Raw genomic sequence first — 26,938 nt, 5'->3', positions numbered from 1 at the left:
AATTTTTTTAAAAATAAATAAAACATACAAATATGCCTCATAAATATGAAACTGATCACTGCTGATATAAAAGAACTATGTCATTCAAAATATGTAAGTTTATCTTTCTCAAGATTGCTTTGTCTATTCAGGATCTTTTGTGGTTCCATACAGACTTTAGAATTATTTATTCTAGGTCTGTGACAAATGCTGCTGGTTTTTTGACAGGGACTGAACTGAACATGTAGAGTGCTTTGGGTAATATGGACATTTCAACAATATTAGGTTTTCAAATCCACGAGAATGAAAACTATTTCTGTTTGTGTCATCTTCAATTTCTTTCATCAATATTTTATACTTTTTGGATACAGCCTTTCACCTCCTGGTTAAGTTTATTCTTAGTTAGGTATTTTATTCTTTTTGGTGCAACTGTAAATGGGATTATTTTCTTAATTTCTTTTTCTGATACTTTATTATTAGTTTATGTAAATGCAATTCTGTATATTAATTTTGGGCCCTACAACTTTTTTGTGAATTCATTTTTCAGCACTAATGGCTCTTTTGTAGCATCTTTAGGGTATCACAATCCTAGATTTCAATATACCCTACAAAGCCGTAGTAATCAAAACAGTATGGTACTTGCACAAAAATAGGCACATAAATCAATGGAACAGAAAAGAGAGCCCAGCAATAAACCCACGATTATATGGTCAAATAATCTATGACAAAGGAGGCAAGAATATGTAACAGAGAAAAGACAATGTTTTCAACCAGTTGGTGCTGGGAAAACTGGACAGCAATATGCAGTAGAATCAGGACCATTTTCTTACATCATCAACAAAACTGAACTGAAAATGAATTAAAGACCCAAATGTGAGATCTGAAACCATAAAGTTCCTAGAAGAAAACAACATAGGCCATGATTTCTTTGACATCAGGCATAGAAATATTTTTCTAGATGTCTCCCAAGACAAGGGAAACAAAAGCAAAATTAGACTATTGGCACAACATCAAAATAAAAAGCTTCTGCACAACAAAGGGAACCATCAACAAAACAAAAATGCAACCTACAGAATAGGAGATGTTTGCAAATGACACATCCAATAAGTGGCTACTATCCACAATATACAAAGGACTTATACCACTCAACACCAAAAAATAAAGAATCCAATTAAAAATAAGCAGAGGACCTGAACCGACATTTTCCCAAAGAAGACACAGATGGCCAACAGACACATGAAAAGATATTCCACATCACTGATCATCAGGGAAATGAAAATCAAATTCACAATGAGATATCACCCTACATTTGTCAAACTGGTTAGAACCAAAAAGACAAGAAATAACAAGTATTGACAAAGATGTGGAGAAAAAGGAACCTTCATGTTCCTCCATGGGAACGTAAATTGGCATAGCCACCATGGAAAACGGTATGGAGGCTCCTCAAAAAATTAAAAATAGAACTGCTGTATGATCCAGTAATTCCAGTACTGGGTATTTACCCAAGGAAAACAAAACACTAATTCTAAAAGATGTGTTCACTTCCATGTCTATTACAGCATTATTTACAAAAGTCAAGATATGGAAGCAACCCGAGTGTCCATCAATAGATGAATGGATAAAGAAAAGGTATATATAAAGAACTTATAAAACACAACATGCAAAAAACATAATCCAATTAAAAATGGGCAGAAGACAGAAATATACATTTTTCCAAAGAAGCATCCATATGGCCGCCAGACACAGGAAAAGATGCTCAACATCACTTATCATCAGGGAGATACAAATCAAGACTGCAATGAGGTATCATCTCCCACTTATCAGAATGGCTAAAACAAAAAACACAAGAAACAAGTGTTGGTGAGGATGTGGGCAAAAAGGAACCCTCATGCACTGTTGGTGGGAATGCAAACTGGTACAGCCACATGGAAAACAGTATGGAGGTTCCTTAAAAACAGAACTACGCTACGACCCAGCAAGAGCACTACTAGCTATTTACCAAAAGAATGCAAAAACACTAATTTGAAGGGATACACGCATCCGAATGTCTATTACAGCATTGTCTACAATAGCAAAACAAAGGAAGCAGCCCAAGTGTCCATCGACTGATGAATGTATAAAGATGTGGTTTATATATCTAATGGAATATTACTCAGCCATGTAACAGGAATGAAATCTTGCCATTTGCCATGACATGGATTTAGTTAGAGAGTATTTTGCTAAGTGAAATAAATCAGGGAAAGACAAATACCATATGGTTTCACTCATATGTGGAATTTAAGGAACAAAGAGGGGCGCCTGGGTGGCTCAGTCGGTTAAGCAGCCGGCTTCGGCTCAGGTCATGATCTCGCGGTCCGTGAGTTAGAGCCCCGTGTCAGGCTCTGTGCTGACAGCTCAGAGCCTGGAGCCTGTTTCAGATTCTGTATCTCCCTCTCTCTGACCCTCCCCCATTCATGCTTTGTCTCTCTCTGTCTCAAAAATAAATAAACGTTAAAAAAAAATTTTTTTTAAGAAGGAACAAAGAGATTAAAAGAAAGAAAGAAAGAAAGATAAAGAAAGATAGGTAGATAGATAGATAGATAGATAGATAGATAGATAGATATAGGCAAACCAAAAAACAGATCCTTAACTACACAGAACACACTGATGGTCACCAGAGGATAGGTGGGTGGGAGAACAGGTCCAGTAGGTGATGGGATGAAGGAGGGCAATTGTGATGAGCACAGTCATGTATAGATGTGTGGAATCACTATGTTGTACACCTGAAACTAATATTAAACGGTATATTAACTGCAGTGGAATTTAAATAAAAGTGTAAAAAAAAAAAGAAGAGGTAGTATGTATACAGAAAATGGAGTATTATTAAGCCACAAAAAAGATTGAAATCTTCCATTTGCAACAATTTGGATGGGCCTAGGGGGTATAATACTAAGTGAAATAAGTCATTCAGAGAGAGACAAATACCATATGATTTCACTCATACGTGGAACTGAAGAAACAAAACACATGAACAAACAAAGAAGGATCAACAACAAAAAAAACCAGACTCTGAATGCAGAGAACAGGCTGGTGGTTGCCAGAAGGGAGGTGGGTGAGGGGACGGGGAAATAAGAAAAGGGGATATAGTTCAACAAAATGCAAGTTGAAGAAGTTACACGGATTATGTCTCAATGCAATCATATCTTAGTGTATTTCAAAGATTGAATGTACCCAGTCATTACATAATGGAAGAAACTGTTTTTATATTACTGTTCAGCTTTTATGGTTATTCTTTTAATGTTTGTTTATTTTGACAGAGAGAGAGAGTGAGGGGACAGAGAGAGGGAGGGAGAAGCCCAAGCAGGCTCTGCCCTGTCAGTCCAGAGCCCCACTCAATCTCGATTCCATGAACCATGAGATCATGACCTGAGCGGAAACCAAGAGTAGGACGCTTACCCAAACTCAGCCACCCAGGTGCCCCAATAATTATTTCTTATTCTATCACTCAGATAAGAAGAAAAATTAGTATTCTGCACTGATACTAAGGTGAGTTCTAGAAAGGGAGACCCACTGTTTACTTTCAAGGGCAACGATCAAATACCTCAGTGTTCCATAGAATTGTTTTGATAACTTCTATGCACCTTGCATACGGAACTTGGAGCATGGAGACCACAGTTATTTTATAGGTAGAAAGAACCTAGTCAGATAAAATAATTCACAGTGACAATGGACGTTTACTGAGAGGTATGTCTGGGGTAGGTGCTGTACTCAGTGCTTGATACGCAGTTTTTTCATTTATAGTCATGAGAAATGTGTTATACCGCCCTGTTATAACTTGCAGACCTGATGCTTACAAAAATTCACAACTCTGCTCAAGGTTAAGCAGCCCAGTAGTGATTGAAAGGTAACAATCCAAGTTTGTCTTCTTCATGACGCTTTTGGAAAAGGGATATAGATTTAAATATTAAAACTTTACTTTTACGGCCTTTATGTTTCGTATTCATTAACCTTCTTTTTCATGCTCTGGGGATCCAGCATATTCGTAACATCGGATTATACTTTAATCAATATTGACTTAAATCAAAAGTTCTCTAATTCCCTTACTAATTCCTGTCGCACAGAAAGAGTAGGACCCAGCACTCATTTCCTGCCTGCAGATGTACCTGTTTCTGTGTTCTTTTTTGCACGTTTAGTCTCAGCCCACGCTTAGATTTTAGCTCTAACCTGACACGGGAAACCCACACAGAGCCTGTGTCTCCAAAGTGATGGTCTGCGTCTCACCTGGCCTTGCCCTGCTCAGATGTGACTCACCTGCGGTGGGTTCTAGAGTCTCACCAGGGCTCTCGGTCAGGAAGGTGGACTGCTCCCTTGCTGAGAGGCTAACTCCTTCCTCCCCCTGGCTCTTCTGTGGCTCCCACCTCATTCCTTTCATCTAGGCCTCCGACCCAGCTTGCATTCATGTGTCCTCGTCATAAAACAGCATCATCAGGACCTCTGCCTGTGCCCATGCGTCTTCAGGGACAGGGGCTTTTCCACCTGTTTCTGCCCTATTTACAGGATTACACAACTGTCAGGTCCAAACCTCATCTTTTTGGCTTATAATTCTGGATTCTGGAACCCGTTCATACTAACGTGCATCCACCAACCACACCTTCCACATCTAACCTACTGTACTCAACTACTGGCATTTCTGAGCCACTGCCACAAATAACACAGTGTGCCAAAACAGGCTTTTGTACTAGAATCCATTAGAAAACTAGATGGCATTATTTCAACAAGCATTAAAAAAATTTTTTTAAATTATTAACTGAACAGTAGAGTAACAAGAAAAGTATAATCCCCTCCACTTTTGTCAGAAGTATTTTACTATATCTTCCAAGAGGAATAGCTTAAAATTACCAGAAATTTAAGTGAACATCTTCTCTTTGTTTTTATGATTTTAGAGCTTTTTAACATTTTTTAAAAAATTATTTTTATTTTTCCAGTTATATCCCTAGATGTAGCCAGCATCTAGATGTAGCCAGCATTATCAGCATTCCTCCAAAAAATAACCATTCTGAATGGATTAGTTATTCCAGTTTTTGAACTTTATATAAATGGGCTTAGGAAATTTTTTTTTGTCTGAATTCATTTGCTCAGATTATATATCTTTTTTTTTTAAGTTTATTTATTCTTTTGACAGAGACAGAGCAGGGGAAGAGCAGAGAGAGAGGGAGAGAGAGAATCCCAAGCAGGTCTCCCACTGTCAGCATGGAGCCCGATGCAGGGCTTGATCTCCTGAACCACAAGATCATGACCTGAGTGGAAATCAAGAGCTGGACGTTTAACCGACTGAGCCACCCAGGCGTCCCGTCACAGTAAATTTCTAGGATCCATCTGTGTTGTTGCCAGAGTTTATTTGTTTTCATTGCTTTATAGAATTCCGTTGTACAAATATACTACATTTAATGCATGTAAGTTGTTCGGTATTCATGTTGTTTTCAACTGTTAGAAATTACAATAATGGACTACCTACAAAAAGTGAACTTGTAAATATCTTTTACGAGCAAATGTGTGCATTTCTCTGGGTCAAAACTTAGGAGTGGAAGTTCTGAGTCAGGGGTTACATATATGCTCACACTTAATAGACAACGTCAAACGTTCCCCTGAAAGCTGCACTAATTTACATCCCATCAGCAACCCCTGTGAACTCCAGCTGTTGCAAAATTTGGTTTCATCTGTCTTAGTGTAGCCATTCTGATGAACATGTGGTGGCCTCCTGTGGTTTATTCTGTAATCCCCTAGTAGTTAATAAAATCGAATGCCTCTTTATATATATATATATATTTTTGCCAATTTCTATATTTTCTTTATGCAGGGCTCATTCCAATCTTATTCCTGTCTTTTTAATCTTGGGTGTTTCATTTTGTTTTGTTTTGAATCATCATTTTGCTGGGGTTCTTTCTACGCTCTGGATCGGAGATCTTTGATACTAGTTTGTAACATAAATGGGGGTCCTTGGCTTTGGGTGGTAATAAAGTCTTTCAAATTACTGTGAACCTCATTGACTCTGTCTTTTAATTTTTTTTTTTTAACCTTTATTTATTTTTGAGACAGAGAGAGACAGAGCATGAACGGGGGAGGGTCAGAGAGAGGGAGACATAGATATATATATGTGGGAGCTCTGACCATGTTAAGAATGGAAGCCATGGGGCGCCTGGGTGGCTCAGTCGGTTGAGCGTCCGACTTCGGCTCAGGTCACGATCTCGCGGTCCGTGAGTTGGAGCCCCGCGTCGGGCTCTGGGCTGATGGCTCAGAGCCTGGAGCCTGCTTCCGATTCTGTGTCTCCCTCTCTCTCTCTGCCCCTCCCCTGTTCATGCTCTGTCTCTCTCTCTGTCTCAAAAATAAATAAACGTTAAAAAAAAAAAATTAAAAAAAAAATAGGTATGTTTACAAAAACTAGTGTAGCTACTACATAAAGTTTCAGGATCTACTTGACAGGAACTTCTAGTGTAAAGTTTAATTATATCTATGCATGAAAATGCAATTTTGTGAAATCAGACATTTCTGTGCCTGTTTTTGAAAAAAAAGTAGAAATCCTTTGGCACTTCTCAGATGTATAATGAACGGACCAAAGTGAATTATGTTCTCTTTACGCACATAATCCTGCTTCAGGTCTGCTGGTTTTCATTAATGAAAATTCATTAAAACTACTAGGGACAGTCATCCATTTTTTATGACTTATTTAGACCTATGTTTTCTTCATAATACATATTAGACAAATCTAATATTTTACTCTTCTTACTGGCAATATTAATAGGCAATTCAAAATTAAGATGTATTTAGAGATATGAATAAAGTTTTTTAAAAGATGGTTTATCATTTCTTATTGTTTTTTAAAAAAATGTTTATTTTTGAGAGAGAGAGAGAGAGAGAGAGAAAGAGATAGACCATGAGCATGGGAGGGGCAGAGAAAGAGGGAGACACAGAATCTGAAGCAGGCTCCAGGCTCTGAGCTGCCAGCCGAGAGCCCAACGCGGGGCTGGAACTCACGAACTGTGAGATCATGACCTGAGCCGAGATTGGACGCTTAACTGACTGAGCCACCCAGGCGCCAATCATTTTTGCTTAGATTGGTATTTTAGGTCTTCTTTGTGGGGTCATTATAGCACAAGGTTAAATGTTTAAGGTTTAAGAAATCACAGGACATTTTCAGACAAAAGTAATTCTTATTGCCTCCATTATCTTTGCAATTGTGTTTTGCAGTGCAGTCCTCTCTTTCACAAGGATTCTGAGATTTTTAAGCTGAGTGTCAACCCTCCTAGCAGATGGAAGATATGGTCCTCGAAACATAATACAGGAGCACACACACGCGATCATCACTGTTCCACGACATACAAACTCTCCTACAGGAAAATGTGAGCTTGACTCAAAAGACAATATTCCAAATCCACACCCTGGATTGTTATGCATTTAAACATCTGAAAGACATGTAGGCATTAAATACATTTCAAATCCCAGGAGAGTGTGATCAGACTTTGAAACATATGACCCACCAATGAATTTAGGAAAGGCAAAATGATTTGGCCATTCACTGAGTAAAGCACTTCCCTTTCATGTATCATGTCCAAAGGCTTAAGACCCATAAAAATTCCCCAGACTCTCTACTTTTAAGGAAATTTCTTTCCTTAAAAAAAACAAAAACAAAAACAAAAAACTTTCCCTGAATAAAAAGCTTTTTACCTAGTTTTAAAGACTCAAACTTTCCTCATTCTTCAGATACTTTATAGCTTGGAAAAAATAGTTCCCTTTCAATTTTAAACAATGAAAATCAAGACAATTCTTAATTATCCTAATTATCTTCATATAACTTAAGTTATATTCAAACCAACAAGTGTAAATTAAGTTACTACTATGTGATTGAGAAGATTTTAGATCTCCCTTCAGTCATAATAGAAAGACTGACCTGTATAGAGAAGAAGAGAGAGTAAAACTTACATGTGAAAATCATTTTATCTGGACACTCCATTTGTGGCAAAGGAAAGTCTTGGTCTTGTACATTTATTCTAATAGCAACAGAACTATAATTTTATATAAGGACGTATGTGATGTATCAGAAACTGGCCATGACACTTAACGTGTCAACTTTTACAAGGGAAAAGGGAAGGCTTGGACTCTTAGAAACCGAGTATTCAGCGATCCTTTGTTTGCACAGACCCCACAGGATTCCCAAACTCCGTAAGATACAGTAACATAAACACAGTTAAAGGGAAGGATAACAGAGAGTAAGAGCCAGAGTATCTCAAGGAAACCAGAGAGAAAGCACACCCCCTGTCCATGGCATTCACATTTTAAAGTTGCTCAAGATGAATCCGGTGCTTGACTTTCAGTCTCCAGCAGACAAACCAAAAGGAAAACATCATTAACTACAACATAATCCAAGACCATATAACAGAAGTACGCCAGTTGTGAGGAAAATGCAATTTTCTTGACATTTGGTTTCCCCACTGGAGTTAAATGGAAAACTATGATTGAAGCATGAGATTCATAAAGATATTATCAAATCCAAGCTCCCAATTTTGACAGAAGGAACATTCCCAGGGAAGCGAGGGGTCATGTAAATCTCGGTGTTGTAATCAAACCCAAGGAAGTTTAACAGAAAGACTCTTTCTACTTATCTGAAAACTGATCATTTGTTCACATATTTCATGGAATGCCTTGGTTTAGTGGGCTAAAAGACATGGCTTGATGTAAAAACAAAATTTGGACAAGCATCAGTTTGAGGTGGTAGGCACCGTATATCTATAAGGTCATTAAATTTGTGGGGAAGCATGACATTTGAGTTACAGGAGAGAAAACAGGCGCATAGATACATAATTACAATATGATGTGTCTGAGTTCTAAATTAGATACATAGTAACTCAGTTATAGGGCCACGGCCCTCAGGCACCTATGTGCTTGTACTTTGTTCAAGGTACAAACCATTCCAGGTCAGATGCATGTCGGTTAGTATGATCTCCTAACACCCCTGTCTGGAAGCACTAAGTGTCTGCATAAAGCTGTGTCTCCCAGAGTTGGCAAAGGGGAATCAAAATCTTGCTTTCTGAGGCCTTCATGTAGACCTCTTGTTTACATCTCCATTGTACAGAGCGAGTAGGGAGAAAATTGTCATAAAAGGATCCACTAACTTCAAGGGAAATAAACCACAAAAACTGTGAGACACAGCTGATGCTTTGGATTTCAGGAATCCAACCATTTTTCCTTTAAAATGTAGTTCTCTCAGGGTACTGGGCATTTCCCCCCCATGCCATTATTTTCCTAGGGCATTAATGTTTACTTATTTTTGAGAGAGAGCGAAAGAGAGAGAGAGCGCAGGCAGGGAAGGGGCATAGAATCTGAAGCAGGCTCCAGGCTCCGTGCTGACAGCTCAGAGCCTGACATGGGGCTCAAACCCACAGACTGCAAGATCATGACCTGAGCCAAAGTCGGATGCTTAACTGACTGAGCCACCCCGGGGCCCCAGAAGTGGTTAAAGATTTTAAAAGGCACCTAGTGCTAAAGCAACATTTGCATAAGAGGAGACTGGCCTGAGATCAAGTGTGAGGCCCCACAGAGACTTAATTTCTGGGACTCAATCCAAGTGATTGGACTCCCAGCCCACTACTGTTCCATGTAGGACGCAGGAGAGCATGTCTGGCTGTGCATCCTGGCCTCATACTGACTCTCTGACCACCTTGGGCAGGTTGCAGATCACTCCTGTGCCTGTGTGTCCTCTTCCGTAAATTGAGATTAATAAAGGAATCCCATGGGGTTTCCCAGGGAATGAACGAGTTAACTTCCGAGTATCGTGGAAACGTGAGATACAGGATAGCTTTTTGTACCATTCTGGACGTGAGCCAGGCCCGACTCTGGCCCTAGTAAAAGATGCTGCCCTGGGGACTCACACTAAACCCTCACGAATGTGCTGGAATTGTTTTTCCTCAGACCCGTGTGAGCAGGCACAGGGCTGGGGACCAGGAGCCCTCAGAAGCCCCGGCCCAGCTCCAAGCAAATATTATCGCTCCTGTACTGCTAACCTTGAACACTTCTACACGCCAGGCCGCTGAGGAAATCTGCATCCTTCAGACGTGCTCTTGGCCTTTGTCCCTCAACAGCATCACTCCGCTACGTATTCTTGCCACGTCTCATGCTTATTTAGAAAAATGTAATAGAGAATTAGGGATTGACAGTGAGGACCGTTTCTCTTTTGATGCTGTTTCAAAATAGTATTTTCTTTTAGTCCACAACTTTCTTAAATCTGCCTTCTTTAACAACTCAAAGATGCAATGTTCATAGTCTTTTCGACACTCAGTAGACATCAAGTCAACATTTTAATTCAATTTTTCTGACACTGAGTTTTTCTGAACTTCAGTTCGTAGACAGAAAGCCTAATCCTTATGGCACGAACTTCTGGAAAATATCCTCATAATGCAGAGAGTTTTTTTTGTAAATCATATTTAACCTCCCCTTGTATTTGCATTAAATCGGGCTCTGGGTTGCCGTTAAGATGACATGTGGTAAACTGGAAAAATTAGTTAATAAATTGAGAGGTGTTTCTAAAACGAGAGCTGATGTGTTCCTTTCACAGAGGGACTTGTAATTCACAGAGGTCATCTCAATGCCAAGAGCAATTAGTTGTCGTGTTAATTGCCTCCTGATTTTTCATAGAAACTTCCTATGCTCTGTTATTTCTGCCAACGTTGTATTTCTGCCACATTCCACTCCTCGCTTTCCAGGGGAAGCATGTGGTGTGCAGGGCACAAGGAAAGTCCTGAAAAAAGGTCAACCCAAGTGAATCCTGCCTTCACTGGCTGCTGCGGGCTCAGTGGTTCTTGGAAAGTTACTAGACCTCACTAATTGCCGTTTTCCCCAACAATACAATAAAGAATAATTGCACCTACCATACAGGTAGGAGTTTTATATCTTTGTTTGTATTGTTTGTTTGTATTTGTTTATTTTTTAATGTTTTATTTTTGAGAGACAAAGAGAGAGAGAGAGGGAACACGAATGAGTGGGGAAGGGGCAGAGAGAGCGAGGGAGGCACAGAATCCGAAGCAGGCTCCAGGCTCTGAGCTGTAGGCATGGAGCCTGATGTGGGGCTTGAACTCACGAACCGCGAAATAATTGACCTGAGCCGAACTCGGACACTTAACCGACTGAGCCACCCAGTTTTTGGGCATGCTTGTTATTATTGAAATAAATTCTACTGGCTAAAATATGTAAAGATTTTTTTTTTTACAGTTCTCAGAAAAATAATAAAGAGAAACAGATGGCAGTTATTGTTATTAATAAGGAGGACTCATAGATTAACACTTCCCAAAGTACAAACAGGAACAAAAAAGTTAGTGTTCAAAAGTCCAGCTTAATCTTACTGACCTCACACGGGATATTACGAGTCATATGGGAAATACTCATGAATTTTTTTCAACCTTGCTTTTATTGGCTGAATAGTTGCTTTTGAACAGTTTTTTTTCTATATTCTGGACACTGTTTATTTGACTTAAAAATATATATGTAGCAAAATATTTGCTTGTAGCTAATTGCTTTTTTAAAAATCATTATAGCATCTCCGTCATAGTGGTGTGTTAGTCTGATGTAAGCAAATGTATCAGTCATTTTTTATTACTAGAGGACATTTCAGTAAGTGATATTCAACGAACACCCTTGCCCCAAACATGGGACTTTTGCAACAGAGAAGGTGCTAGACATTGTGACGCATAGCCCTGCAGGTGGGAGTGTCACTTCCACAGGGCTGCAGCCAGGACTGATAGCAGTGATGATGTGTAGGAGAATAAAATGTTAAGACCCATAGTTACATAATCAATTCAGATTAGTAGACTACCACACATCTTTGGTTCCCAGTCTAAGATTCACATGCACATCAACCTGGGATGCATACCACAGGAGAATAATGGTTTCAAAGGGAACAGTTTTCATATTCTGCCAACACTGGAGATGCCCCCTTTCCTTTGGGATTTTTCTTTTACTTGTGCTAAAATATCCATCATTAAATTCACCATTCTAACCATTTGTTCAGCGTCTAAATCAGTTACCTTGAGCCCATTTACATTATTGTGCGACTGTTACCACTGTTCCTGTGTAGCGCTTTTTCTTCTTCCCAAATTGGACCTCTGAAACCACTGAGCACTAATTACCCCACTCCCCTCTCTCTGCTGCCCTCCCCCCACCCCGACGAATGGGATGATTCTGGGAACCCCACATAGTGCAGGTATACCTTTGCCTGTTTGTTTCTTGCGTATTTCACTTGGCGTATGGTCTTCAGGGTTTATCCATGATGTAGCATATGTCAACATATCCTTCTTTTGTAAGACTGAATAAAATTCCACTGTTTGTACCTCATTATGCCCATCGTTCCGCCTGCCAATGGATACATAGATTGCTCCCACCTCTTAGCTATTATGAATAATAATAATAATGCTAGGAACAATAGGGAACCAGCTTGCCTCCTTACTTTCAGTTCTTCTGGGTATAAACTAAAGGTGATACTTTTAACTGATGCTAATTCTTGTATTAAAGACTGAAGAGAGAAATTACTATTGATTTCCTTCTCCCTCTCCCTGAAATTAGAATAACGATCGCTTGTGACCAATGGAAATCAATTTGGTAGAATCAGTTGTGACAGAGATATCGACGTCAAACCAGAGTAAATGTGGTGGATACTCCCAAACTAATACTTTTGTTCTGTGTCCTTTTGACACAATCTAGGAAGTACTTTACCATGACATGAACATTCAAACTTCTTGAGCCAGGGACCAAATAAAGCCTTATTTATTTACTTTTTCGGTCTAGTTACTGGAATGTTAACTCTGTAAGGGCAGAAGGGAGTCTGTTTTGCTCGCCTCTGTATTTTCCACACACCAGGAATACAATACAGATTTTCTTAAAAAAAGTGAACTTTGAACCAGTCTGTAAGCATATTAGATATGCCACTTCAGAGCATATATACACAGCTTTCTTTTATTATCACTTATATAGCACAAATTGTTTCAATAATGTTCTCATTGTATTGCCTTTACCTTAGCATGTGTTAGTAACACCCTTAATCCACTATCCGTGTTTTAAGCTAGTAAGTATATTCAATTTACCAGTATATTTTATTTTTTTAAATGTTTATTTATTTTTGAGAGAGAGAGAGAGAGAGAGAGAGAGCGAGCATGAATGGGAGAGGGGCAGAGAGAGGGGAGAAACAGACTCCAAAGTGGGCTCCAGGCTCTGAGCTGTCAGCACAGAGCCCAGCGCAGGGCTGGAACCCATGACCTGTGAGTTCATGACCTGAGCTGAAGTCGGACACTTAACCAACTGAGCCACCCAGACGTCCCTAAAATTTTTGTTAATGTTTGTTTATTTTTGAGACAGAGAGAGACAGAGAGAGACAGAGAGAGAGAATAAACAGGGGAAAGGCAGAGAGAGGGGGAGACACAGAATCCGAAGCAGGCTCCAGGCTCCAAGCAGTCAGCACAGAGCCCGACGCGGGACTCAAACTCACGGACCGTGAGATCATGACCTGAGCCCAAGTGAGATGCTCAAATGACTGAGCCAAAGGCATCCTGATTTACCAGTACATTTTAAAGTCTCATCTTACTTAGCCAATTCTACAATGTCTCCTCTTTCCCTTCCTATAATACACAATTTTTTAAAATTGAAAATGCATTATTATGCATTTCCCGATGAACTAAAGGAAATAAACTTGCACGAAGAGTAGATGCAGTATTGCTGCCCCCTGCTTCACAGACAGTGGTGTGAAAGCCTCCTTCCCAGTCGTGGGCTGCTTCCCTGTTTGCTAAGTGGTCTCTCCATCAAACCCCGGAGCCTGGCAGACCCAGAATCTTGCTGTTTCCAGTAAGATTTTTGCTGCTCTACTTGTGAATTGAAAAGAAGTGCTTAGCTCACTCCCACTCTGATTAAATTGGGAAAGGAGAAGATTCCAGGCGTCAAGGCTAAAGGCAGCTCTGGGAAGTGTCCACCAGCTAAGATTTATCACTCCCACCACCTCCCGAGCTCCTGCCTCCAATCACTGTTCCAGGGAGCGCATTCTCCTTTTGGGGTTTGGCTCCCTGTGCTTCCTCTGCTGAGACTCTCCGCCCCATTTAAGCTTCACTTTGAGAAAATGTAACCACCCTTGGGGGCCACTCAAATTCTTCATCCTCCAGGGAGCACTCAGCTCTTTCACCAAGTGAAATGTCTCCTCCTCTGAGTCCACAGGGCAATTTGTGCTTTCCTAGATGGCTTGATTATCACAGCACGTATCTGCGTCAATACAGTGTTAAAGTCCCTGTCCCTCCTTCTCTCTCTCTTCCCCTTTCTCCCCTTCTGCCCCCCTCCTTTTCTCCCTCCCCTTCCTCTTTCCATTTCCCTTTACCTCCCTCTCTCTCCCTCTCTCTCTTCCTTCTCTCTCTCTCTGCATCTGCAACAGCCTTGCCATATTAAACAAGCCCCTCCCCCCATCATAAAATCTCTAAAAAGATGAGAGTTAAAGATGAATTCTTGATTTCTGATACCACAGTACATGGGGGAGGGATGGGGACCTGTTAGGAACTAAACCTCAGGACCAATCTTGATTTCCTCTAATGCCCCACACATAATCCATCAGCAAAGCCTTTTGGCTGTTTTTGACTCCCTTGTGACCACTGCCCCAGCCTACCACTGTGGTTCAGTCCACTTTCAAGTCTCTCCTGGAAAGTCATGTGTTGGCCTGTCTACTCTTGTTTGAAAACACTGCTAACCATCCCCACTCCAACCTGCCCAACATCCAGGATAATCCTTTTATACTGGATTATGTCATGCCTCTGAACAAAACAGTTCAAAGACTTCCTTTCTAACACATCTAGGAGAACCCCCATATTCTAGTCCTGGGCTATGTTTCCAATCTCCTCTCCAACCAGCCTTCCAGCCATGCTGACCTCTCAGTCCATCTAGCTTTAGGGACCTGACAGCATAATGAGCAGAATGTATCTTACCTAGAAATACGCAAGTCATGCCCTTGACCACATGACCACATGACTATAATTAAGCTATTAAATAGCTACTGATTTTATCAATCATTTGTTTCTTACACCAGTTTTTCCATATTACTAAGGTGTTAACTTTGATTTTATTTGTTTGATTGTTTTTTGAACTGCTGTATGTCAATTTCTAGGACATTACATAAGGACATAAGTACTCAAAAAATATTGACTAAGTGAACAGAATCAGTCAACAGTTCTTGGAACTAAAGTGTAAAATACAATAAAAATAAACTCTTTGGAGTTGCTTTGTACTTGCAAATCATAATGTGGTTTAGACATGATGAGAACAACCCTTTCGTGGACCACTTTGAGTTATAAGTGGTGATTCCCATCAGGGGTCAGTGTATGAAGGAGCTATTTCGCAGGCACAATACATGTGCGCATTTGCTTGGTTGACTTTTCCTCCTTCATACTTGGTGTGCAGAACATGGAAAAACCATATGTAAGAAGAGTTCTAATCATATGGTTCTGGTACACAAAGAAAAACGCAACTGATCATGAGTGGGATTTGCTCAGGAAAATTTAGGTTTTCTGTGTGCACATTAATAGTTTTTAAAAATATATTCCTAAAATACTTTCAGGAAAATAACTATAATTAAGCATCTAAAATGCACTAGCCTACAAACTTTTCTCCCTGTGTAATACAGTATCTATCAATTTAGTTTTCAGTAATAAAATTAGTACAACTTTATGTACTGCTGGCCATTTACAAAATCTTTCAACATCTTTGATGATAACTAAGTGGAGAAAAGTGAAAAAATTATCAACGTTAATCTTGGATATTGAGCTTTTTAAAAATTCAAAGTAGATTTGCTATTTTTTCTGACATATCTGAGTTTTCTTTAACTTTTAGTAAAGTGTAAAATTAGTAGTCCTGTGTTTAACTATGATTTTAAATTTTAAAATAATATTGCAGAAAAAATAATTTATTAAATTATTTCTTCTTTTTAAAAATTTTTTTTGAGGTTTATTTATTTTTGAAAGAGAGAGACCCCGAGCAGGGCAGCGACAGAGAGAGAGAGAGGGAGACAGAATCCGAAGCAGGCTCCAGGCTCTGAACTGTCAGCACAGAGCCCGACACAGGGCTCAAACCCACAAAGTGCAAGATCCATGACCTGAGCTGAAGTCAGACACTCAACCAACTGAGCCATCCAGGCAACCATACGTTATTATTTCTTCTACTAGGAAATGGCAATTTTATATTTGCCACTAGAAACTCCATTCTGCAATCTTTGGGGCTATCCTGAATTAAACCTATTGAATGCCTGTATGGAGGCATAAAAATCTACTAGGAGACATACATTTTACTGATTTAATATCTTTTTCAGTGTAAATTAAAAAAGAAATTTTAATGTATTTCTTTCTGAGACAGAGACAGAGCATGAGTGGGGGAGGGCAGAGAGAGAGGGAGACAGAGAATCAGAAGCAGGCTCCAGGCTCAGAGCTGTCAGCACAGAGCCCCATGTGGGGCTTGAACTCATGAACTCAAGATCATGGCCTGAGCCGACATCACTCGCTCAACTGACTGAGACACCCAGGTGCCCCTCAGTGTAAATTATCATAAGTAATTTTTCCTGTTTTTGTAGTAAAAATAAAACATAAAAGTTCCATAGTATGAGCCTCATAATTAATCTGTATTTAGTTTGGCTACTTAAACTCATGTATCTCCGAGTTTCAGACTTTTTTTTAAACCACATGAATACTGAGTACTTACTCAGTTAATGCAAACTGCGTGGTTACAGTTTACCTGTAATCTGAGCTCTTTACCTGAGCTCTGTGTGTTAATAAAAGTCCTCCTACCTTAACTCTGAGCACAGAAGTAAACATTCTTGCATCTTCAGACACACCTCCAATGTAGAATTTTTTCTGAAACACTGGGGGATGATCATTTTCATCCTGAATTTCAATATACACTTTAGCCGTATTGCCTGGAGGATAAGAAATAATATATTTTTAATTGGTGGCTATTTACTAGAAAAAAATTTCACTGGAGTAAATACTTACTGTATTTTTTTTTTGACTGAAACAATGGAAATGGCTTATATCAGAAAGTCATTCCCAAAAGGCAAGTCTAATACCCCGAGGTACACAGAGGACACTGAAAATGTTGCTTCCGGCATAATAATGTGAAGTTGCTGCTATTTCTTTTAATTACAATGTCTTGGCAATTCATTTTACTTGATTTAATAGGCACTAAAGTATTGTGTTCTACTAATTTCAATGAAACAATTCAACTGTTCATGTTCAGAAACACTTCACATACACTACCAATGACACCAAAGTGACATAAATTTATAAACACCTTATGAAATAATATAAACTGACATAAACTAAAACAATATTTTTTTATTCTTAAGTGCAAAACTAGCAACGATAGTCTCTCAGTTTAATAATGTACAATATATATATTTTTTTTAATTTTAGGGCTGAAAGTAACCAATAGTTGAGGAGGGGAGCCAAGAGGGGGGAACAGCATGGAAGTTTTTTGTGTGTCTCACGTCCATGAAATCCAGCCAGACCAACACTAACCATCCTGCACACCTAGAAAACTAACTGGAGGATTAACACAACAATCTGCACAACCTGAACCAAAGAAGTCAGCAGGTACGCTGTGCGGACAGATGAATTTGGGGAGCGAGAAGCCGCGAAAGGTAGGGAACAGCTTTTGAGGGCAGAGAGAGGTGGGAGGGTGGGGGTCGGGGAGAATACGATAAAAGCACCCCTCCACAAAAGCAGCTGGAGAGAAAGTGCAAAATTGGAAACAGCCGCAGGGACTACACTAAAAGGGTAGAAAGGAGACGGTTTCAATTCCATTAAGACTGGAAACAAGGGTAACGCAAAGGCTGCAACTCCGCAGCTCCCTACCTGGCGGTGCTCTGATGGGAAGGGCGAATCCCCAGGAGCAGAGTGGGGTCCGGGAGATTCTCGGGCCACACGGGGAAAAGCGGTTCCACTGCTGGAAGGACGCTTGGTGGAGACGGTTGAAGCCCCCTGGTCCCGGCAGACCCCAGAAAACGGCCACATTCGCTGGGGCTGGAACAAGCACCCTCGTTAAGGGTGAAGCCTGGTGCCAGATGCGTGTTGTGAGTTTCCATCATCCCTGAAAAGCACTTGCTACACCGTCTCACGAACTTTTTCTGGGGCGGGCTGGCACCCGGCCGCAGTCTCGGGCACCGGCAGCAGCAGGGTCCCGCAAGCGTTCCTGGGTGCGGCCGACACTCGGCCATTGCTCATTCGGCCATTGCTCATTCGGCCATTGCTGGGTGAGACCCTCCCGCAGAGGGCGGAAGGGGTCAAAGCCGCGGTCCTTCAGAAGTAAGGGGCCAGGAAAACAGCCGCGTCTGAGACAGAACTCGGGAGAGAGGTACTGCCCGGGGCCTGGTCACGGACAGTGAGAAAGCGGGGCGTGGCCGAGAGCTGAAGACGGAGGACAGGTGCGTGATTGCTGACCCGGGAGAACAGACCGGGTAGGTGGCTGACGCCATTTGCACCTCTGCCGCGCACGCGCATAAGCACCCAAGAGCGCCGCAACACTCCACCCCAGAAGGCGAGCAGCGCCATCTGGTGGAGGACGGAGCCGTTACACTGAGCCCCGCCCAACTGGGCCAACCTCCCTCCTTGAACACAAGTCTCACCACCTACTTAGTTTAGGGACTATAAAGCGCTTCAGAGTCTGACTTCTAGGGGAAAACGAAGTCATTTGAGTCCTATTTCAATCTGTTAGCAGGTCCATCTATTCAATTTTCTTTCTTTTTTTTCTCTTTTACACTTTTTCTTGAATACAGAATATTTCATTCTTATTTTTAATTTTTATTAAATATTTTTCTTTAATTTTTATTACTATATTTTTTAATTTTGTGTAAGTTTTTTCAAATTCTATTTTACTTCCATCATTTTATTTTAGTCTACGTCAGTGTGTTCACCTTTTCAAATTTTCAAACGATTTCCTTTTTTCTTTTTCTTTTTTCTCTTTTTCTTTTCTTTTTCTTGAATGCAGAAAGAGAAACACTTCATTTTTACTTTCAATTTCTATTAAAAATATTTTTCGTGAAATTTTTTTACTGTATTTTTTGATTTTATGTAAATTTTTTCAAATTCCATTTTACTTTCATTTTATTTTAGTCTACTACCGTGTATTCACTTTTTCAAATTTTCAAACAATTTCTTTGCTCTATTTCTCTTTTTTGTCTTTTTTGCTTCTTTTCTTTTTCTTGAATACAGAAAGAGAAAAAATTCATTTTTATTTTTAATTTTTATTAAAAATATTTTAATTTTTTCTACTATATTCTTTACTTTTATGTAAATTTTTCAAATTCTATTTTACTCCCATCATCTCATTTTAGTCTACTTCAGTGTATTCATTTTTTCAAATTCTCAAACCATTTCCTTTTTTTCTCCCTTTTTTTTCTCTAATCTGTCAAAAGACTTTTAACACCCAGACCAAAACACACCTAGGATCTAGCATCATTTGTTAGATTTTTGTGTGTGTGTTTTTTTTTTAAGTTTTAATTTTTCTACCTCATTAACTCCTTTTCTCCTTTCAAAATGACAAAACGAAAGAATTCACCCCAAAAGAAAGAGTATCAAGAAACGACAACCAGAGATTTAACCAACACAGATACAAGCAACATGTCTGAACCAGAATTTAGAATCACGATAATAAAAATACTAGCTCAAGTTGAAAATAGATTAGAATCCCATTCTGTGGAGATAAAAGAGGTAAAAAATACCCAGAATGAAATTAAAAATACTATAACTGAGCTGTAATCACGGATGGATGCTGCGGCGGCAAGGATGGATGAGGCAGAACAGAGAATCAGCGATATAGAGGACAAACTTACAGAGAATGAGGAAGCAGAGAAAAAGAAGGAGATTAAGTCAAAAGAGCATGATTTAAGAATTAGAGAATCAGTGACTCATTAAATGGAACAACATGAGAATCATAGGGTGTTGCGACCGGCGCAACAAACACCGAGATCAGGGTCCTGAGGGTAGGGGAAGGTAAGAAAAAAAAGAGAGACGAGAAGACAGTTTGGGAACAGGAGGGTCCCCTGGGCTGATGGCCCAAGTGACGGCTTTATTGTTGCTGTACACAATCTTTTATATCAAGACTCTTATGGGTCAGGCCATTCTAAGAATAAACAGGTTTCACATGATCGCTGCCAACCAAAACATTTAGTTCTGTGTACCTTGTGAATTTTCTAAACGGGTCACAGCAAGACCTTGTTGATAAGACTGCTAGCAAAACACAGTTCCAATGTTTGTTTCTATTTGACCCGGGGTAGAAAAAGGGGAGGTAACATTACTGCCAACACCCACAGACCACAGGCTTCAGGAATTAACTTTCTCAGCCTTGACAAGGCTTTCGTATGCCCATGAAAGTGGGGGAATGGGAGAGGGAACCACCGGGTTGGCTGAGTCAACAGGGAGCCGTTGCTCGACCCGGTCTCAGCCCAGCACTGGGGCCCGGCCTCCCACAGTAGGGGTCCCAGAAGAGGGAGGGAGAGAAATAAGGGTAGAAGGGTTATGTGAGCAAATCACAGCAGAAAGCTTTCCTAACCTGGGGAAAGACACAGACATCAAAATCCAGGAAGCACAGAGGACCCCCATTAGATTCAACAAAAAAATGACCATCAACAAGGCGTACCATAGTCAAATTCACAAAATACTCAGGCAAGGAGAGAATCATGAAAGCAGCAAGGGAAAAGTAGTCCCTAACCGGCAAGGGAAGACAGATCAGGTTTGCAGCAGACCTATCCACAGAAACTTGGCAGGCCAGAAAGAAGTGGCAGGATATATTCAATGTGCTGAATCAGAAAAATATGCAGCCAAGAATTCTTTATCCAGCAAGGCTATCATTCAATATAGAGGGAGAGATAAAAAGTTTCCCAGGCAAACAAAAATTAAAGGAGTTTGAAACTAGCCCTGCAAAAAATTTTAAGGGGGACTTTCTGAGGGGAGAAAAGATGAAAAAAATATATATATATACATAAATACCAAAAGCAACAAAGATTAGAAAGGACCAGAAAACACCACCAGAAACTCCTACAAGCATCATAATGGCAGTAATTCATATCTTTCAGTACTCACTCTAATCATCAGTGGACTCAATGCTCCAATCAAAAGACATAGGATAAGAGAATGGATAAGAAAACAAGATCCATCTATATGCTGTTTACAAAAGACCCACTTTAGACCTAAAGACACCATCAGATTGAAAATAAGGGGATGGAGAGGCGTTGTGGGAGGGGGGATGGGCTAAATGGGTAAGGGGCATTAAGGAATCTACTGAAATCAGTGCTTCACTATATACTAATTTGGATGTAAATTTTAAAAAATAAAAAATAAAGTTAAATAAAAAAAGAAAATAAGGGGATGGAGAATCATCTATCATGCTAATGGTCAACAAAAGAAAGCCAGAGTAGCCATACTTATATCAGACAATCTAGACTTTAAAATAAAGAGTGTATCAAAAGATGCAGAAGGGCATTATATCATAATCAAGCGGTCTATCCACCAAGAAGACCTAACAATTGTAAACATTTATATGCCAACTGTGGGGGCACCCAAATATATAAATCAATCACAAACATAAAGAAACTCATCGATAGTAATACCATAATAGTAGGAGAATTCAATACCCCAATCACAGCAATGGACAGATCATCTAATCAAAAAATCAACAAGGAAACAATGGCTTTGAATGACACACTGGCCCAGATGGACTTAACAGATATATTCAGAACATTTCACCCTAAGAGCAGAATATATATTCTTCTCCAGTGCACATGGAACGTTCTCCAGAATAGACGATATACTGGGACAAAAATCAGCCCTAAGTAAGTACGAAAGATCAAGATCATACTGTGCATATTTTTAGACCACAATGCTATGAAACTCAAAATCAACCACAAGAAAGAATTTGGAAAGGAAACAAATACTTGGAGACTAAAGAACATCCTACTAAAGAATGAATGGGCTAACCAAGCAGTTAAGGAGGAAATTAAAAAGTAGATGGAAGTCAATGAAAATGATAACACCACAACTGAAAACCTCGGACACAGCAAAGGTGGTCATAAGGGGAAACTATATAGCAATCCAGGCCTTCCTAATGAAGGAAGAAAGATCTCAGATACACAACCTAACCTTACGCATTAAGGAGCTGGAAAAAGAACAGCAAATAAAACCCCAAACCAGCAGAAGTCAGGAAATAATAAAGATTGGAGCAGAAATTAATGCTATCAAAACCAAAAAAAACAAAAAACAAAAAACACACACAAAAACAAAAACAGTAGAACAGATCAATGAAACCAGAAGCTGGTTGTTTGAAAGAATTAACAAAATTGATAAACCGCTAGCCAGTTTGATCAAAAAGAAAGAGGGATGGACCCAAATAAACAAAATCAAGAATGAAAGAGGAGAGGTCACAACCAACACAGCAGAAATAAAAACAATAATAAGAGAATATTATGAGCAATTGTATGCCAATAAAATGGGCAATCTGGAAGAAATGGACAAATTCCTAGAAACATACACACTACCAAAACTGAAACAGGAAGAAATAGAAAATTTGAACAGACCCATAACCAGTAAGGAACTCGAATTAGTCATCAAAAATCTGCCAACAAACAAGTCCAGGGCCAGATGCATTTCCAGGGGAATTCTACCAAACATTTAAGGAAGAGTTAACACCTATTCTCTTGAAGGTGTTCCAAAAAACAGAAATGGAAGGAAAACTTCCAAACTCTTTCTATGGAGCCAGCATTACCTTGATTCCAAAACCAGACAGAGACCACTAAAAAGGAGAACTATAGACCGACTTCCCTGATGAACATGGAGGCAAAAATCCTCAACAAGATATTAGCCAACCAGAACCAACAATACATTAAAAAAATTATTCACCCCGACCAAGTGGGATTTATACCTGGGATGCAGGGCTGGTTCAATATCCACAAAACAATTAACGTGATTCATCACACCAATAAAAGAAAGGACAAGAACCATATGATCCTCTCAATAGAGGCAGAGAAAGCATTTGACAAAATACAGCATCCTTTCTTGATAAAAACTCTCAAGAACGTAGGGATAGAAGGAGCATACCTCGAGATCATAAAAGCCATATATGAACAACCCAACGTTAATATCATCCTCAATGGGGAAAAACTGAGAGCTTTCCTCCTAAGGTCAGGAACAAGACAGGGATGTCCACTCTCACCACTGTTACTCAACACACTATTGGAAGTCTTAGCCTCTGCAATCAGACAGCACAAAGAAATAAAAGGCATCCAAATAGGCCAGGAGGAGGTCAAACTTCCACTCTTTGCAGATGACATGATACTCTATGTGGGAAACCCTACAGATTCTACCAAAAAACTGCTAAAGCTGATTCATGAATTCAGCAAAGTTGCAGGATATAAAAGCAATGCACAGAAATCGGTTGCAGTCCTACACACCAACAATGAAGCAACAGAAAGAGATATCAAGGAATCGATCCCATTTACAACTGCACCAAAAACCATAAAATACCTAGGAATAAATATAACCAAAGGGGTGAAAAATCTATAGACTGAAAACTACAGAAAGCTTGTGAAAGAAATTGAAGAAGACACACAAAAAATAAATGGAAAAAGATTCCATGTTCCTGGATAGGAAGAACAAATAATGTTAAAATGTCAATACTATCCAAAGCAATCTACATATTCAATGCAATCCCTATCAAAACAACACCAGCCTTCTTCACAGAGCTAGAACAAACAATTCTAAAATTTGTATGGAACCAGAAATACCCCGAGTAGCCAAAGCAATCTTTAAAAAGAAAACTAAAGCAGGAGGTATCACAATCCCGGACTTCAAGCTATACTACAAAGCTGTAATCATCAAGACAGTATGGTACTGGCACAAGACAGACACTGAGATCAATGGAACAGAATAGAGAACCCAGAAATGGACCCACAAACGTATGGGCAAAGCAGGAAAGAATATTCAGTGGAATAAAGACAGTCTCTTCAGCAAGTGATACTGGGAAAACTGGACAGTGACAGGCAAAAAATGAACCTGGACCACTTTCTTGCACCATACACAAAAATAAACTAAAAAATGGATGAAAGACCTAAATGTAAGACACGGAGTCATCAAAATCCTTGAGAAAGCAGGCAAAAACCTCTTTGATTTTGGCTGCAGCAACTTCTTACTCAACACGTCTCTGGAGGCAAGGGAAACAAAAGCAAAAATGAACTACGGGGACCTCATCAAAATAAAAAGCTTCTGCACAGCAAAGGAGACTATCAACAATAGCCAAAGTATGGAAAGAGCCCAAATGTCCATCAATGGATGAATGGACAAAGAAGATGTGGTATATGTATATACAATGGAGTATTACTTGGTAATCAAAAAAGAATGAAATCTTGCCATTTGCAACTACGTGGATGGAACTAGAGGGTGTTAAGTGAAATTAGTCAGAGGAAGACAAAAATCCTATGACTTCACTCATATGAGGACTTTAAGAGACAAAACAGATGAACATCAGGGAAGGAAAACAAAAGTAACACAAAAACAGGGAGGGGGACAAAACAGAAGAGACTAATAGATATGGAGAACAAACTGAAGGTTCCTGGAGGGGTTGTGGGAGGGGGGATGGGCTAAATGGGTAAGGGGCACTAGGGAATCTACTTCTGAAATCATTATTGCACTGTATGCTAACTTATTTGGATGTAAATTCAAAAAAAAAAAAAAAAACCAAGTTAAAAAAAAATCACGTAATACCAAATAACTCCCCACCCCCCCACACACCATTTTCCAGTTTGAAAACATTAAAGACTGCTCTGGTTTCAATAACCACTCCTTGATCACTATGTCTCAGGTTTTATCTGAGTTCATCAGATAAAAAATTAAGAAGTTCTCAGAAGAGACTGGGTGGATGATGGTCAGACAATCCTCAAATGTCTGCTCTAGGGGTTTTCCTTTCTTCTACACAAATTAAATTGTGTGAATAAGAATGTTATTCTTTTTATGAAACCAGTTTGAAATAGCTCTATCCATACAAGCCTCTCTTGTGCTCATTTTAACTCATTCATCTTTTCAAATTGAATACCCATGAAAAATATACTTTCCAAAGTATTTTAAATAATGATCACATTTTCTCTCTTTTTCATTGTTCTACAATCTTTGAACCAATGTTGCCCTCTAACCTGGGGGTTAACAGTCATAAGAATTTCCTCACAAAGATGTTCACCTGTGCTTGTTCACCCTTAGGAAATTTGTCCTGCTTCCATAATGACTCTGGAATTATACAGTTGTCACTTTCAAAGGTGAAACAGTGCTTTCTAGCTAATTCTCTTCAATCTAAATGGTTCTGGAAACTCCATGGTCTCAAGCCCAGAAAGTTATGACACCCAGAAGCTTCAGTGTTTTTGGTATGACCTTTGACCTCTAAACTAAAGAAATGAAGGAAAACGAAATGGCAACAAAACTTTAAACCTAAGATCAGTTCAAATCCTAACACAGATTCACACAATAATTTACTGAACTCATGTATGTCTGCAAGTGAATGCTCACTCTATTTATGGTTATTCAACATGAGAATTCTAAAGACAACTGTAACGCACCATTAAATAAGAGAACAATCGTGGAAAAATTACAACTGGTCCACTAATTTTCAAAAGTTATATCTTAATCTGAGCAAAGTTGCTTTATATTGTTGATGGTGTGAAACTAAATTTTAAAAAGCAAAAATTTCAGGTAAGCACAGAAGTCAATTATGTGAAATTCGGTTTCAAATAAAAACTAAGTTTAAAACAAACCCAAACAAAACAACAACAAAAAAAGAAAGTAATCAATGGTTGGGTGAAGGGATTATGTCCACAAATAGAAAACAAGTTTAATCATGGCCACAAGCGACCATTCATCCACTGAAAAGATGTAGCTGGAGAGAAGACTGCTGCGTGACTCATATCCACTGGGTGTATAATGTCTGCCATAGTAAATATGCCATAAAGGACACATTTCTGTATCAAATGTTAGAATCTCACCCCTTCAATCATCACCCCTTTAATGAGAAATGTAGCACCTGTTACTAATCCACAAATGACTCTTTACTAAAATCCGGTGTAGAAAAATAACTCACAAAGCAGAGAAAATGGGGAATGAGTGGGTAACCACTTTGCAGAAAAGGGAGATCCACTTTGTAGAAGTATTCTGATGTAGTACCTGTGTGATCTTTTCTCACGCATTCCAATTAAGATCAAATATAAGGCGATTGAGCTACAGATTATTTATCAGGGCTATGCTAATTGTGTTGCGTTATTGTATCCCAACTATAACCAATTAACACTGACCTACTAGCACGGTGAGCACATCGCGGGTGAACAATAGATCTGTGTGGATTAAATAAATGAATGGATAACCTTCACTGTCTTAGCGAAAACTTAGAAACAGGCTGCTTTCTTGCTTGCCCTGAAAAAGTTCAGAGAGACAAGAGACTTATCACCCCCAAGTTTTTAACCCTACCCTGCTGCTACCCATTTAGTTTGCCTCTTACTTTCTCACCATTCCCGAACTGGAAGAGTCAGAATCAACAGGGGCCAGGTCAACAGAGAAGGGGGTCAGCAGGGGGCAGGGCTAATGGCAGAGTCCCTGTGCCCGTCCTGCAGAGCCAGGGTTCCTAACTGCACCCTGGCCGGCTGCCACCCGAGTTCGCCAATATGAAAAACACTTTCATCTTCCCAGCTGACCATTTTTATCTCTGGAATCCAAGGAGATAACAGCACTGGATTTAACGTTTTTTTTTTTTTGTTTTTTTTTTTTTTTAAACAAAAGGAATCCTAATCTACAATATCACCTTTAAAATTTTTATGTTCTTGATTAATGACCACATTAGTTACAGTCCCTATTTGCAGTACTTGAGAAAGTAAAGGTTGATTTTAAGCTCATTGTAAAGG

At 39.4% G+C, this 26,938-nt stretch overlaps 1 protein-coding gene across 1 annotated transcript in view; it reads right to left on the bottom strand.

The window, feature by feature from the left end:
- PCDH15 (protocadherin related 15) overlaps nt 1-26,938 on the bottom strand; it is an 833,394-nt gene that overhangs the window by 78,272 nt on the left and 728,184 nt on the right. Inside the window, 1 exon segment of the mRNA XM_042960326.1 lies at nt 16,803-16,930. Within this exon segment, the coding sequence (XP_042816260.1) occupies nt 16,803-16,930 (128 nt within the window).

This window comes from Panthera tigris, chromosome D2, assembly GCF_018350195.1.
Source record: "Panthera tigris isolate Pti1 chromosome D2, P.tigris_Pti1_mat1.1, whole genome shotgun sequence".
NCBI lineage: Eukaryota > Metazoa > Chordata > Mammalia > Carnivora > Felidae > Panthera > Panthera tigris.
The sequence above is the reverse complement of the archived record's forward strand: the minus strand, read 5'-3'. Positions and strand labels throughout refer to the sequence as shown.